General features: G+C 39.8%; 1 protein-coding gene across 1 annotated transcript in view; it reads left to right on the forward strand.

Moving 5' to 3' along the window:
• The window catches only part of LOC117495819 (contactin-associated protein-like 4), a 94,752-nt gene that overhangs the window by 34,502 nt on the left and 45,329 nt on the right, over positions 1 to 14,921 (forward strand). Inside the window, exons 4-8 of the mRNA XM_034147356.1 lie at positions 2,880 to 3,027; positions 3,973 to 4,176; positions 11,484 to 11,659; positions 12,383 to 12,529; positions 14,390 to 14,657. Coding sequence (XP_034003247.1) covers positions 2,880 to 3,027; positions 3,973 to 4,176; positions 11,484 to 11,659; positions 12,383 to 12,529; positions 14,390 to 14,657 — 943 coding nt within the window. The remainder of the gene's footprint in view (positions 1 to 2,879; positions 3,028 to 3,972; positions 4,177 to 11,483; positions 11,660 to 12,382; positions 12,530 to 14,389; positions 14,658 to 14,921) is intronic.

Here is a 14,921-nt window from a genome sequence, read left to right on the forward strand (position 1 = left end):
GCTCCAAACAACCTGCTTGTCAGATAGTTAAACACTATCTGAAAAACCCATCTCAATACACTATTCTGACATCAGAGATGGGAGCAGGGAGGTACAGTAGGAGGTGCTTGAACATCTCTCTCAAGCACTCATCTGTTTAATTGTAACAAAATAATTGCTGATACTTTTCCAGTGAACATTATTCCAAAAATGTGGGCTACATTCGACATATTTCGAACGATTATTGTGATAACCTCTCATTGACAACTGGAAAAGGTTCTTACTAGAAGAAAAAAAACGTAGAAATTCTAGTATGATTTAGGAAATTGTCATTTGTAGTTGCTTGCATTTAAATACAATTTCAGAATGCATACCACATTGTGTCTTTTAACAGCTATCAAGGCAGCTTTGGAGGTGGCGCCTTCATATCATAAGCATCATTTACATGATCTGTGGGGACGGGTACTGCCTGCAGCGGCAAGCCTGCTCACCAGGAGTCTTTCACACTCTATTAATAATGTATGGAACAATAAAGGGAACCTGGGCAGGGCTCTGTTGACTGCATGGGGCTGCTGTCAAACAGTTGAACCTCTGCTGACGGGAGGCTGGTGCTGTTGTTAGAAGACTGCGTGTCATATAAAAAGTCATGACTTTGATTCCTGCAAGGGGCGAAGGTGTCCATCTTTCTCCTCGCAAGACGCTGTTGGCACACTTGCCAGTCTTGATAAGGCTGTCAGAAATGTAAATGTGAACGAGGAAGCTGACATGCATGTGGTGACTAAAATATTCTGATGCTCAAGTTCATGTATCAAGTCCTCGCTGCAGCCTGGGGGGGATGGCTGCTGTTGCTCTCTCCTTTTCTTCAATGTTTGCAAATGTTTCCCAGTGTTTATTTTCCGCTCTCAAAATCTTTATTTTCCAGCATTTTATAGCATATTTTAATCTACTTATTCCCATCCCACGTGCCAGTAGAGAGAGAGGTTACCAGACTGCAGAATGACTGATCACCACCAAGCAAACTACTGTATGTCAGAATGACAGGAAGCCATGCCGGCCTCCGTTGATTGAACAGCATTAGATGTGATTCAGAGGCAGTCAAGCATCCCCTCTCTCTTTTATGGAAGACAGCGCAGGCTTCTTGTTAGAGCAGCCCAGAGAACAGCTTTTGATTCAGATTTGACAGCATGCAAGTTTCTTACAGGGGAGGATACAAACTATCTGAAGCCTGGGAGTCATCACTAACAAAAAGAGAAAGCAGGGTATGAATTCTTGCAGCTTAGAAACCTGTTGGTTTGACACTCGGCATGAAAGGTGATAAACCCAGATCAACTCTCCCGAGTATTTTTTAAGCTCCGTATTTAAGTTAGGCCAGCTTAGTGTGTCGGTTCAGGAGGAGATTTGACTGAACAAATGGTTGTATCAGTTTCTCACTGAATTCTCAGCTTTGATGCTCTGTCTTTTCCCCCTTTACTCTCCAGTGTAACTTTTAAAGAGTAATTGCTGCTACTGTTTACTAATCCACTACAAGGAAATGTCATGATTTAACATCCTAGAAGTTTAAACTACTGGCCTGATTTTTATAAAACTTAGTGGTAGTGTGAAACATGGGCCAAGGAAGAACCCATTACATTTTGGAGTGGATAATAATCACGGGCCAAAGTGTCGTATATAGAACCGTTAACTATGCCAGACAAGGCATTTGCTCTTGGCGGAGGTCTGTGCTCTAAGAATGCCCTTGTAGTTCATTATTTATTTGACAGCAGTCAGTGAATATGACATTTGTATCTGTGCCTTTGTCAAAAATCTTTCAGTGATGTGAAGTCACTAATTACATTTAATCAAGTAGTGTCCTTTAGCTTAATTGTGTATTCTTACTTTAATTAAATGTCATTATGTTCTTGTACCTAGGGACCATTTTCTTATGCTTTTATTTGTATTCAAGAATTGTTACAGTGTGCTATTGCTGCTTTCTCTCAAAGAACAGTTGTACTTTATCTACTCTTCTTCTCTGATTATGTCTCCGGCCCTCCCTCCTTCTCCTCTTCGTCTTACCCTCTACCTTTCCCTCTCTCCTTGACTGAGGTCTTGTCAGAGGCTTCTCATATTTCAAAACTTGGTCAGGCAAGTAAATGAGATGCCGCTCTCCCCATTCTCCTCAGCAGGAAATAGAGCCGTTTGTTGAGCTTACTGTAACGCTTCGCTACCCGGCCGGCTCAGCCCTTCAAAGCTCTGAAGACGGCACCGAGATCACAATTATACAGCAACGAGGGAAGCCAATTTCACTCACACAGCCACTCTCAGCAGACACACTCTCAAGTAGGGAGGACGGGAGCATGCACCCTTGAATGCAGGTTGTTTCCTTCCTTACAGGTGCCATGTGTCGCTCTCTGTGTGCTGTTTGACTGTCAAGTAGAGAATCCCCCTGAATTCCCACAGGAAGCTTGTTGGGAAAGTAGAGGATATTAGTCTTTTAGGAGAGGCTTGGTACAGAGACAGAATACGTCTCAGAGTTATTGATTACTGGACAGAGAGAGGGAGAGACATTATCAGCGGATCAATCTCTGAGAGTTTAAAGTTTGAAAAAGACTGTCTCAGCATCAGGAGGGAAACGTTTTCTGTACTAGTGAATACTATCCCTTTAAAAATATTGTTTCATCACATACATGTTTCTATAATCATTTGATACTTTAAAAACAAGAAGTTTAGAAGATAGTTGCTCTTAGGATGGCTGCACAACGTTTATAGATTTAACAGTAAACATTTGATCATGAGCATTAACGTACAAAAGATCCTCTATTCCTGTCTAATAACTTCAGGAACTGCCTTCAGATCTTTGCTGCAGCAGCATCAGAGACAGTTGGACGAAATAAAAAAAAGAACAAACTTGTTTGTTTTTTCAGGCTTTTCCAGGTAACAGTAATGCAGACACTGTGGTCCAGTACAAACTCAATCAGCCGGTGATAGCTCGCTACCTCCGCCTGATTCCTCTGGACTGGAACCCCACTGGGAGGATTGGACTCAGACTGGAGATATACGGTTGTCGTTATAGTAAGTGTTCTCCATTGACTTTTTTTATGTCTGATTTGGCTTGTGTTTGTCCTTGAAGAACAATAAACGTGCCATGTTTTACTAGATTTTCAAATGTCATTATCTGGCCTATGAACATTAGAGCTATTATTGCAATACGTTTAAATAAACACTATAAACATTCATTAGGACCAACACTGTGAAGAATCTAGAAAATAAACTGGGTACAAGTGGTCCACAATGTGCAGGATTCTTTAATCACACTTGATAAGTCACAATGCTGCAATTTCACTTTTTATTCCCGCATTATAACATCTGTTTTGAATTAGAGCTGTGAGCTTTGAGGAAAACACTAAGGTAACACGTTTATTCTTATATTACAGATTCCTTCCTGCTCTCTCAACAGTAAAACATAATTACTCTTGCTGGTCTTCTTTGCTGCTCTGTCTTCAGTAGCAGATGCGAGACCATATGGTTTTCCCTCAAAGGGATTTGTACATAAATGGGCCAACGGTTTTCACGGTCATTAAAGATATTTGTTCAGGACATCCGTACCTTCAAACAATAAAAGTCCAATCATGAACCAGGAAATAAAGGCTGTTGTTTGTGAGTTCACAGTGACCCTGTTGTCTTGTCCCAATCTCAAAGACATTCAGTTTTTAATTTATATAAAACATAGAAAAACAGGAATATCCTATTTCCGAGCCCAATAACAACATTTTCTGCCATTTATGTTATGAAGTCTTTGCTCACCGCTGTCTGGCACTCTGTTTTGAAACTCGTCTCTGCCTCAACCTAAAACTTACCGTTGCATAGCATGTTATATGAATTACTCAAATGTGGTGTGTCTGTCATAATGGTGACAATTATTTTTCTGGAGACACTTACGGTGATAGGAACACAGAAGTGGTTTTCAGTACAGCTAGTAGTTTCTGTCTATTTCTGTGTGTCTTTGTCATTCTGTAGCTTCTGACGTGGCCTACTTTGACGGCAGCAGCAGCCTGCTCTACAGACGCAGCGCGAGGCCGAGCTGGACGGGGATGGAGGTCGTCTCTCTGAAGTTCAAAACCCTGACGAATTCTGGGACGCTGCTTCATGCAGAGGGACAGAGAGATCCCAGCCTCACTCTGGTGCTGGAGAAGGGACGGCTGCTGCTCTACCATCAACAAGGTACTGACATCTTTCTTCCAATGCTTATATAAAAAAATGGTCTTACAGCAGAACAGAGACAAGCTAAGAGGCAAGAAAACAGATTAAGACATATTTGAATTAAATTAATGAAAAATAAAACGAGGAATCATAAAAATGTCTAGAGATAGCATTAAAAGCTGTCAGAGCATATCATCACTTTATGGCATATGTAAACATAACTACATTGTGCATTTTATTACCTGTTGTGTAAGTGTGTCTGTATATCGCTATAGCTCCGACAAGCATTATAATATCATCACTCAAAATCTACTTCTGCAATCTTCTTTAAAATACTTTAGTTCTGAATAAAAAGCTACAACAAAATGTAGATTGCAATATTTTAAATTAAAAGAGTATTTGGATAGATACATAATTACTACTTTGTTCCTCAAGTCATGCCGGTTTAAATGTTTAACATCCAGTTTGATCATTGACTATTTTACACCTAATATTAAGAGTGAATGCAGTTCAAATGAGAAAAAACAGCCATATTCAACCTTCCAAGGACGTGGATTGAAAGCTGTAAGGTTGGTGAAACTTTGGATATTTGAATTGAATAGTTTTGTAACGGCTTTTCCAGCAAACTCTGCAGCTACATCTATTCATCCACTGTTCATTGCTCTGAGTAAATGTCAGCTAAACGCCTAAACCGTAATTATGCACTGTATTCTCTCAGGCTCCAGAGCATCCGCCAACCCGCCTCTATATGAGGAATGTAATATCTTGCACAGTTCTGTCCCCATAATAAAACGGAGGGAGCTTTAAGTCTGTCTCCGTCCATCTGCTGGATTGCTTGATTGTTTGTCAAATGTGATTTCTAAGATAGCGCTGATCCAATCTATGCCTCTTTCTGCTTATGCTGATGAGCTCAGTACAGTGTTTACTTGTTTATCCATATGTCGCAAGCAATATCTCAGACAAAACTAATCAGATATTGAATAAACTTGGGGAAATGGTGCAGTTTGCTGTAGCGGGCGTGCAGTTACAGGTCAATGTGTGGAGGAGGGCAGCATCCTCTGTTGGGGAAACTCTCACTCTTAGTTTCTCCCTGAATCTTTCCTTACTCTTCCTCCATCGACTCTTTCTCGCTTCAATTCTCTCTCAGCTTGACATCCGCTCTCATGTTCCCTCTCTTCTAATCTGATGATGGATGTAAGCAACATGTGTTAAGGATGGACTCTGTGGTGCACAGTGTGCCAGCACAGTACAGTATAACACGATCCATGGCCTCTAACTGCACGTAACGCAGCACTGTGGAGGCTATGGGAGGTAATGAGTGTGTGAGTGTGTGAGCGTTTCTGTTGGTGTAAATGAGGGGAAATCTTAGGTGTTGTCAGACTGCCAGACCATCATATCAACACCATACGGCATCAAATATGCCATCTGGCTGTTGGAGTACTCGGCTGCTCTGCTTACCAAACAGGGCTTTCTTTTCTGCATTTACGATGGAAGGTCTATTGAAAAGATCGCATCCTGGTAATATGTTACAACTTTTGAAAGAAAAACAGGGTTTTTACTCTTAATATTCCGAACTTTCGAGAGTTAAAGGATACTTTTTTTCAATTCTGACTCAAGCAGTATTTGTAAAATAGATGTAAGGATGAACCAGGAGAGTGTGGCCATAAATAAGGTGCTGTACCGAGTTTAGAATTGTGTTTGGTTTCAGGATTGTTTACGGGCATTTAGCGATAACTTTACTGTACTTTATGCACCCTGTTGATTCCCATTCTGTTCTTCTGATTTTTGGAGTTGAGCCTCTATCTTGTGTTTAATGTCTAATCTGGTCACACTTAATATCAATTTTATTTTTCTTAATTATTGCTATATATATTTCATTACTCTTTTTTTTAGATAACTGACACTTTAATCAGGATAGACAAGTCGATACAAAATATAATGTTTTTATGATATTTGCTTGTTAGGTCTAGAGTAGACAGTAAGTCCTTGGTGCTTAGGCTCTATGGTGAGATCTGTCATTAAGAGGAGTTCGCCCTGAGCAGCAGCAAGATGAATCCCCCAGGGAGTCCAATCACTGGTGGTGGAGGTGGCTGATGATTCTGCAGAGACAGGGCAGTGATGCGGTGGTGGAGGGATGTGCGTAACAGCATCAGGAAAGGCAAAAGAGAGAATCATATCTCAAAAGAACCAGCAGCAACATGATATGCTACAAATGTGTGTTGCTGTGATGTTGGATGGACCTGAGCTGATAGAAAAAGCTGATAGCACGATTGAGAGACACTGAAAGGAGGGACATTTTGAGTTAGCATGCATGAGAGAGTATTTAATGGCCGGATATATGAAAAATGAACACAAGCATAAGCATACAAAAGAGTAGTGTAGCTAATATAAGTCTTTATTGTGTGACATGGACCAAGGATGTTACAGTGGCCGGAGCCTTAGTTAGTATAATTTCAGCATGAAATGTAGTTGGACAACTTCGCTAACATGACATTTATAAATACATTTCAAGATTGGAGTTCTTATGAACATGTTGCTACTATAGTTGCATGATAATTTAGTGATGATGTTTGAAGTTGACCTCCTTCATTAAATGCATACAACAGTCATATATGAAGTAGATTATGGCGAAAATGTTTTCTGAATTCAGCCGTAGTTTATCTATTTTTCTGCTTCCTCACATCCTCCACACTTGTCTTAACCTCCCTCTCTTGCTCTCACTCTCACTCTACATCCCTACAATAAAACCAAAATATTGTCAAACTCCCTTTAGTTGGGAAGGGTTTTATTTCCCTGGTGGGTCTGTCTATCTGTCAGAGAAAGAGAGGCGTTATCTGCAAAAGCCTTCAGTCAGACTGAGTGACGCCTGTCACATTTCCCTGTCGACCCGCGCTGAGAGTCAACAAATTGTTCAAAGAACTCCTGCTAGCCGGGATTGAAAACAAACACTGCTGCTTTTTGTAATAGAGCAGAGATTAGATTGAGCTATGATAATCCAGTGATACAGCCAATACTGAAAAAAACAACCTTCAATCACAGCCCTGTCACTGCACGCTTCTCTCTCTGGCTCTTGTTATTAATTCCCTGCCTATCTGCCCCCGTTCCCTTTCCCTTTCTGCCTTTTCTATTTTCCTCTCTCTCCGTTGTTATTTATCACTGCCTTTCTCATATGTCGACCCAAATCGGCTCCCGCTAGATTTTTTTTGCAGGCGATTATTTGCCTTTTTCAATGGCATGCTCTTCGTCTTTCTCTCTCTATCCCTCTCTTTTACATCCCTCCCTCCCTGCCTCACACTCTCCCAGGAGTTTGCAGTCTACAGACAGTGTAATTTAGATCAATAGCTTGGAGCATCCACCATGAGTCCCAGCATACTCCTCCACAGTCAGTTGTTGGCTCAAGAGACGAGAAGAGGGGCTCCAACTAGGGGGGCAGAGATACAACCTGAAGATTTAGATGCATTATATCCATAGCTCCACAGTGTGAGTGCTTCTCCCTGGGGCTCTTCATTCTTTATCTCTCCAATTTGGCAACCTGATCCTGTCACCTAGCTTTAAAAGTGATGCATGTCGCATCATGAAATGAACAAGCTGGCTGAGACACAGAGGAGCTAAAGACAAGACAGCAAATGATGGCTAGCATTGTGTATCAGGGGACACAAACAAAAGGAGTTGACCATTGCAGATGTTTAGCAAGTGTAACTGCCATTAGCATAAATTAATGATGTATAAAAACAGAAAGAAAGACACAAATGCAGTACAGCAAACAGAAGAATACAACAGAGCAGCAGTTAGTTCTCTGTCTGTCAGTGGCTGTCCAAGCAGTTGGAATACATTGGCTGGCTCATTAAGATTTATGTCCGCTATACAAAACCATCTTATTCTCTCTCTGCTTTACATTCATCAAAATGTCAGTGTGCACTAATGTAGCCAACTGCTTCATAATTCAGTTCAATTCTGAACTGTCACCGGGAAGCTGTAACACACAGCAGTAAATACACTGAGGGCTGCTGGGTCCTGCTCCACTGCGCTCTGGAGGAGGCGGTGTTAAGTATAGCTGGCTAAATTAGGATGGCATCAGAAAGTCGTGCAGGGCATGTTAAGCTGAATCCTGTCTTTTCACTACTGTATATAGGGCATGCTGTGGCATTACATGAACAACCTTGTAATATGTGTTAGTTAAAAGGTAACAAGGCCCATACATACAACACAGACCAAATGACAAAAACTATGATGACATATATGAATGAAAAATATGGATACAGACGCACGTCAAAAATCATCCAGGAGCTGCAAAAAAATGATAATGTGGGCAGGACCACAACAAGGTGTTTTCTTATGTACTAATGTTTTGTTTTGGCCTCAGCTGACGTTTACCAGACTTGTTAATGAGTATTGATATTATTTTCCTATGATCGGTGATCAGTGTAAAAAAAACACGTGTTTCAGATTTTACAGCTAATAAAACATGGAATGTTTCTCTCGTCACACAAAGCAAAAAAAGATACAATCGGATGTGTCTCTATGCACTGTGGAGTTCTGGTGAAAAAAGATGAATCTCCCTGGACAAAGTGTGCCAGTTGGCAGGAAAATGGGAAACAATGAATCGTGGCGGTTACTGTTGCATTTGCTTACTCCATTCCAATTTTTCTAGTGATATACTGTGAGCCTCCAGGAGTTTCTGTTTGTAACCAGTCTTATAAGAGTTTCAGTCGGCAGCCTCTGTATTTTCACAGGAGCATGAAATTGCAAAGATAGCCACGGGACTCTTACTGTAACACTCCTATGCTGAATAATATGTTGCTTACTGCTGATTGTTTGTCTTTGCAGCAGCAATACACTTTGTAGCTCAAAATATAAAGATGATAAGCCACATGTATAGCTGAGCGGGAGATGAGCTTATTTTTGCCTTTTTATGGAGGAAGAGAAGGGATAAAATGTGACAAAGGTCATGTGCATTGAAAAATAGACTTGCTAATCGCCAGCAAGTTTATTTAGCCTGTTGAAACTGCATTTTATTTTTAGAATTCCCAAAATATGAAGCAATCAAGATGAAATTGGAATGAAAACACTCTCCATGAAAATAACTCTTAATTTAGAACATCTGGAATAACTCTGGGTGCAATACAATTTGCATTTCAATTTATCTGCTGATTATCTTTTGGTCATCAATTCATTATTTTTTATATGTGCTTACAGCAACTCTTCACCCTGTTCAGCCCCATATAAAACAAAATGGTTTTTTAAAGCTGTACCTGCTTTTTGTTTATATTTTCTTCCTGTTTTTATACATTGTGTATCAAGTTTTGAATTGAATAAGTTGTTTGAGTCCTGTTCTTTTTTTCACTATTACCTTTTAGTGTTTCTAAAAATGTCAAATGTGACTTGATAGTACAAAAACAAAAAAATATCATGCCAATAAAGCCCCAATGAAATTAATTGAATTGATTTGGAGACGGTGACTTGGCTTGGTTGTGACATTGCTCCCATTAATATCCCTGCCCTTCCAGCTTGTTTTATGGTAATAAACTTAGTTACCACCTGTAACTACATTTTGTTTAGAGAAATAACATTATTTTTACAGTCGAGCTGTATTTCAAACAGTAGCATCACGTGACGCTGCTGCTAAAACAATTATGACAGTCCGTCTCCTGATAAGGCCTGTCATGGCCGCCCTTCATAAACAGATTTACAGCTCGAGCAACGATCCGTAATGGAGCAGCAGACAGAATATGATAAGGTGATATCGCCTCAGGGAGCTGTCTCGAATGGTAGACTGCCGGAAAGTGAAGTGGTGTTCAGCGCAGACACCTCAGCTAAAGACAGGAACATTCAATATTAGTCTTCTCAGGATGGACAAACCCAGCAGTTGTTGCAGTGCAACACAGCGGTGCTTCTTCTCTTCTTTGTTTGGTGCTTTAAGAGTGCAGGTGAGGAGAGGAGGAGTGAGGGGAATTAAAACTGACAGAGAGGAAGTTTCATTAATGAAAGTTAAATGTTTCTACGACTGTTTTTCCACTAAGATTTTTGTATTGATCCACACCTCTATTTCCACTTAATAAAGCTGTAACCAAATATGCCACCTCATCGAATTGCATTCAAAGTTAATAATTGGACATTTTAGGAAATGTTGTTATCAGCTCTCATATTTGTGCAATTTGCTTACAGTAGCTTAGCTTAAAAACTGGAAGCAGGGGGAAACAAAAGTCAAGGCTTGATCTAAAGTTGAATGTTTTTAAGCGATTGTCTATTAGAAGCTCATGGGTGTGCCTCTAGCCTTAATTTTGTCCTTAATATAGAAATACAATGCAGTATACATAACATTTAAATAACGTATAAATTAAAGTGATAACACAAATCAAATGAGAATTTAGGATAATAAAACAACATACATACATTTAGCAGTGTGTGCTTGTTCACAGTTTTTGGTTACATCTTAAAGCCTACTTATATTGAGCTTTAAGTTGTTGAAATGTAAACCCAGCTGAATTAATTTCAATTACTTAAAACCTCAAACATTAACAAATTGTGTCTCATTAGTCTAATACAATTACTGAAATGTAAAAACAACAATTTGTGGTTTTATGAAGAGCTATGTTTTTTGGAGAGGAGCAGCTCCTCTGGTTTTAGAAAAACTAGACTAATTATTTCTTCCTCATTCCAGTTTCTAAGATAAGCAAATTACCTCCTAGAATCTCAATACTTCAACACCTAGCTAGCAACTTTGTTCAAATACACAAAACATAAAACAATACATGTGGTTCTTGGTCGTTTGTATGGTTTATGAGAGAAAGGTTGGTTGAGAACAAAGCTTTTCATATATCCATCTATATACATATCCGACTATCTACCTATTTTTTACCTGTCAAATTATCTACCCTCATAAAAATACAAGCTCTTAAACAAACAACTCAGTGTATCTCACTCGTTCTGGTTTATCTCCCTCTGTCAGCAGAAACTCTTTCTCTCCCACAAAGTTGAACCTGCTGATGTTGGGCTGTCATTAATTATGTCCTGCTGTTATTTTGCAGTCTCATTATCGAACGTATCCACGACTTTGTTTTGATAAATCACACATGAACTTTCCTTTAGGGTTTCCTACTGCCAGAAAAAGTATGTTTTTTTTGTTTTGGTAAAGTGATTTCTTCAAGTATGTTTGTCCTTGCATTAAGGAGGAGGACACAGATTGCTGACCTTAACAATTTTTTTTTTAAGGTAGTGCACCTCAGGAAAAAAAGTTCCTCAATGCACCTAAGAGGATTTCTGCCTATTTCTCCCAGCTATACAACGAAGAAAACACAATTGATTGTTTCACACCATCACTTCTGCAGGTGTGAGTTCCTCCTCCAGTGGGCAGCTTCTTGTCTCTGTGGGCAGTCTGCTGGACGACCAGCACTGGCACCATGTGAAGCTGGTGCGCCTCAGCACTCACCTCAACCTCACCGTGGACAAGAACACTCGTCAGGTTCACATACCAGCCGAGCTCAGCCACTGGGACATTCATCAGGTAAGAGAAACTTTCCAGCAACCCTGTCTCCAACAAAATAACGTTTCAGTACAGCTGAAGTGCATTCTCAATTTTATTTTGAGGTAAACACATTTTTCTCTCGGATTATGATCACAGCTTTAAACACCTTGTTAATGATGCTACAAAAACCACTTGGTAAATTTTAGAAAAAGCTTTATAGTTTGACATAACATTAGTATGTTTGTTCCTTTATTTAAATTACGGATGTATAATAAACTAAATCAGTGATGACTTTTGGTTTTACATGGGAAGTCAACTGCAAACTCTTTGGAAAAAATACGTTTATTTTTACCTATCCACCCACACAGACCTCCCCACTGCGAGGTCTTCCACATGTTATTTTACACTTTATTTAAAACTTCTTTATGATACATATAGAACAAAAATAAAAATAGGGAAAATGACAATGTACTTTTATTTCCTGGTAATGTAATCTTCAGGAGACTAGGATGCAAAAGGGTATTTTAAAGTGGTAGCCTAATCTATACTAAGACATTTAATGTATCAGACAAAAAGGTTTGTTTTGTCCAATATGGCAGCAGCTTGAACTCATATTGGATGCGTTACTAGGGATACGGGAGCAAACAGAGTCTATGAATAATACAATTTTTCTTTTTCCCAATCAGAACTTGAGTAACCTTTGAATTTTACCTTGGTCCGTGAAAACGTTCTATCAGATTCCATGTGTTGTTTCTTCTCCAGCTGAGTCTGGGAGCTGTCCAGAGCCATGGCCTGCAGAAACCCATCCTATCCAACAGGAACTTCAATGGCTGCCTGGAGAACTTTCTCTACAACGACCTCAACCTGATACACCTCGCTAAAAAGAAAAACCACCAGGTCTCTTTGCTGGTAAGTTACTGGTTCAGCATCTTTGGAACATCAATAGGGAAATCTGCCAGCCAATGTCATCAGAAGGTGAATGTAGATATGTGTTAATTTAGAGTATGATAAGTGTAAATATTAAGAAGCCCTGATAAACAAAATCTTAAAATACAACGATGGATTTCTGGTTTCAGATACAGCTCTGTGAAAGTTTGTTTATATCCCGGAGCTTGAATTAATTCGAATTTGGACTATTGATCAACTATGAATATGTTAGGTAACTGTGTGAAAATATTTATACTGATTTAAAAACGGAGGCCTTCTGAAAATTCTAGATATATCTCTATAGGGCTTATGGGTACTGTAAAGCTGAGTATGTGAGTAATACGTACTTCTATTTCTATGTTTCTATTTTCTATTTTCCATTTTTATATAACCATGATATTTATTTATGATTAATCATAATTTTTACATCACTGTTTAGTCTTCCATCATTTTTTTGTGGATTGTTGCCCAGAAATGAATGTAAGATGTTGTTTTATTGAGCAGTGTTTGGGGTAAATGTAAAACCTATTTAAATTCTGAATGAACTTAAAGGTGGGGTATGTAAGTTTGAGAAACCAGCTCGAGTGCGCTAGAATTTGAAAATACACAACCGGAGAAAATCTGCCACTTCCTTACAGAGCCCCTCCTCCAACACACACGAACGCGCAGATGACCAATGAGGGCACGAGATAAGTTTGTGCACAGATGGAAGGCTGACAGGCAGGTAGGCCATCCAGTTACTTTAGCCGGGCCGGCTAAAATGATTGGTCGTGCTTTTTACAGTACTACGGCTTCCACAGATTACATTTTTTTATGGATTTTTTGTCAAAGCACTTAAGATATTCATTGCTATCGGGATGTTAAGAGCATTCCATGGAATATAACAAAAAGTGTATCTCGAGCCGGTTTCTCAAACTTACCTACCCTACCTTTAAGTGTAAACTGTTTCCTTCCCTTCAGACTTTCAGTGCTCCTCCTCCCACAGTGTTCTCCCTTTCCCTTTCCTGCAGTGCCATTATTATGCTAACGGTCACTGTCAGGATTACTGTTGTCATTATCGTTATTTTCATCATCTGCATCATCATCCTTCTCATTTTCACACCCTTCATCACGTCATTAGCATCATCATAATCTCGTTCATTACCATCTCCAATGTCATCACTTAAACTTTTGATATACTAAGCCCAAAGCAAAGAGAAAAAAAAACTGAAGAAGATGAGTAGAGACTGCGATAAGAAGAAGAATAAATCGGGAAGGAAAGGATGTGGAGAATGAAAATGAGGAAAGGGGAGGGAAGAGGGTGACTGGAGGAGGAAAAGAGAACAACTGGAACCTTTTGGTGCTTTGAAAATAAATATGCAAGTTATGCTAATGAGGTGTAATGTACAATGTGTACCTTACATTGTGCGGTGTAGGAGATTTCCCTGGCTACATTATGCTAACCATATCATACATCCTTTGTGCTGACTTTCTTAATTCCCTTTATAGGTTTTTTGTAATGTTTTATGGACATTTAAATCATACTCATGCCTTTGAACCTTTTAGATCAAACTTTTCTGAAAAAGTTCTTCCATTGTATTATTTTAAATTTCCCGATGTCACGCTGGCATTAAGAGAGGTGAAACAAATGATGGAAGTGGGTGCAGAAGCTGCATGACCCGGTGCTTCTGGTTTTATCGCTAATTTTAGCTGCTCAGCTAATAGCATTATGTTAATACAGATGTCCTTTGCAGAGAGCTGCTGAGGAGACCTCAGTGACATTGAGTCAAAACCGAGTCAGCCTTTGCAACCAATGAATATTCATGTCTTTCTTTTTCATAATCCTCTCTCTCTCCTCCTCAGGGCAATGTGACCTTTTCTTGTGCTGAGCATGTGTCAGTCGCTGTGACGTTCACCGACTCCCAGAGCTTCCTGCAGGTGCCCGGCCTGACGTCGTGGTCTTCAGGGCTTTTCTCTGTGGCCCTGCAGTTTCGCACGTGGAACAAGGGAGGGCTTCTCTTGACCTTTGACCTCCCGCAGCAGCAGGGCACAGTGTGGCTGTACCTGAGCGAGGCCAGACTGCGCCTACAGATCAATAAAGCCGGCAGGGCCCGGCTGGAGCTCAGCGCAGGTCAGTTCAATCAGGATTCTGATGAGTTTCACGTAGAGGGAGGTGTGTCTCTGGTGCCTGTGTTGTTCAGTTGTATTACAGAGATTTCATGACATGTTCTCTCAGCTCAGATTCATGCAATACACATACAATACCAGCCAATTAACAGCCTACAACATTCAGCATCATTCTTACCTATTTCTTGTTTCTTTGCATGATGTTTTAGTACAGTATGTACTGATAGGCACAAGGTACAGGGATGAGGAAGATATTGAATACAAAGTT

Source organism: Trematomus bernacchii, unplaced genomic scaffold (genome assembly GCF_902827165.1).
Source record: "Trematomus bernacchii unplaced genomic scaffold, fTreBer1.1, whole genome shotgun sequence".
In the NCBI taxonomy this organism is placed as follows: domain Eukaryota; kingdom Metazoa; phylum Chordata; class Actinopteri; order Perciformes; family Nototheniidae; genus Trematomus; species Trematomus bernacchii.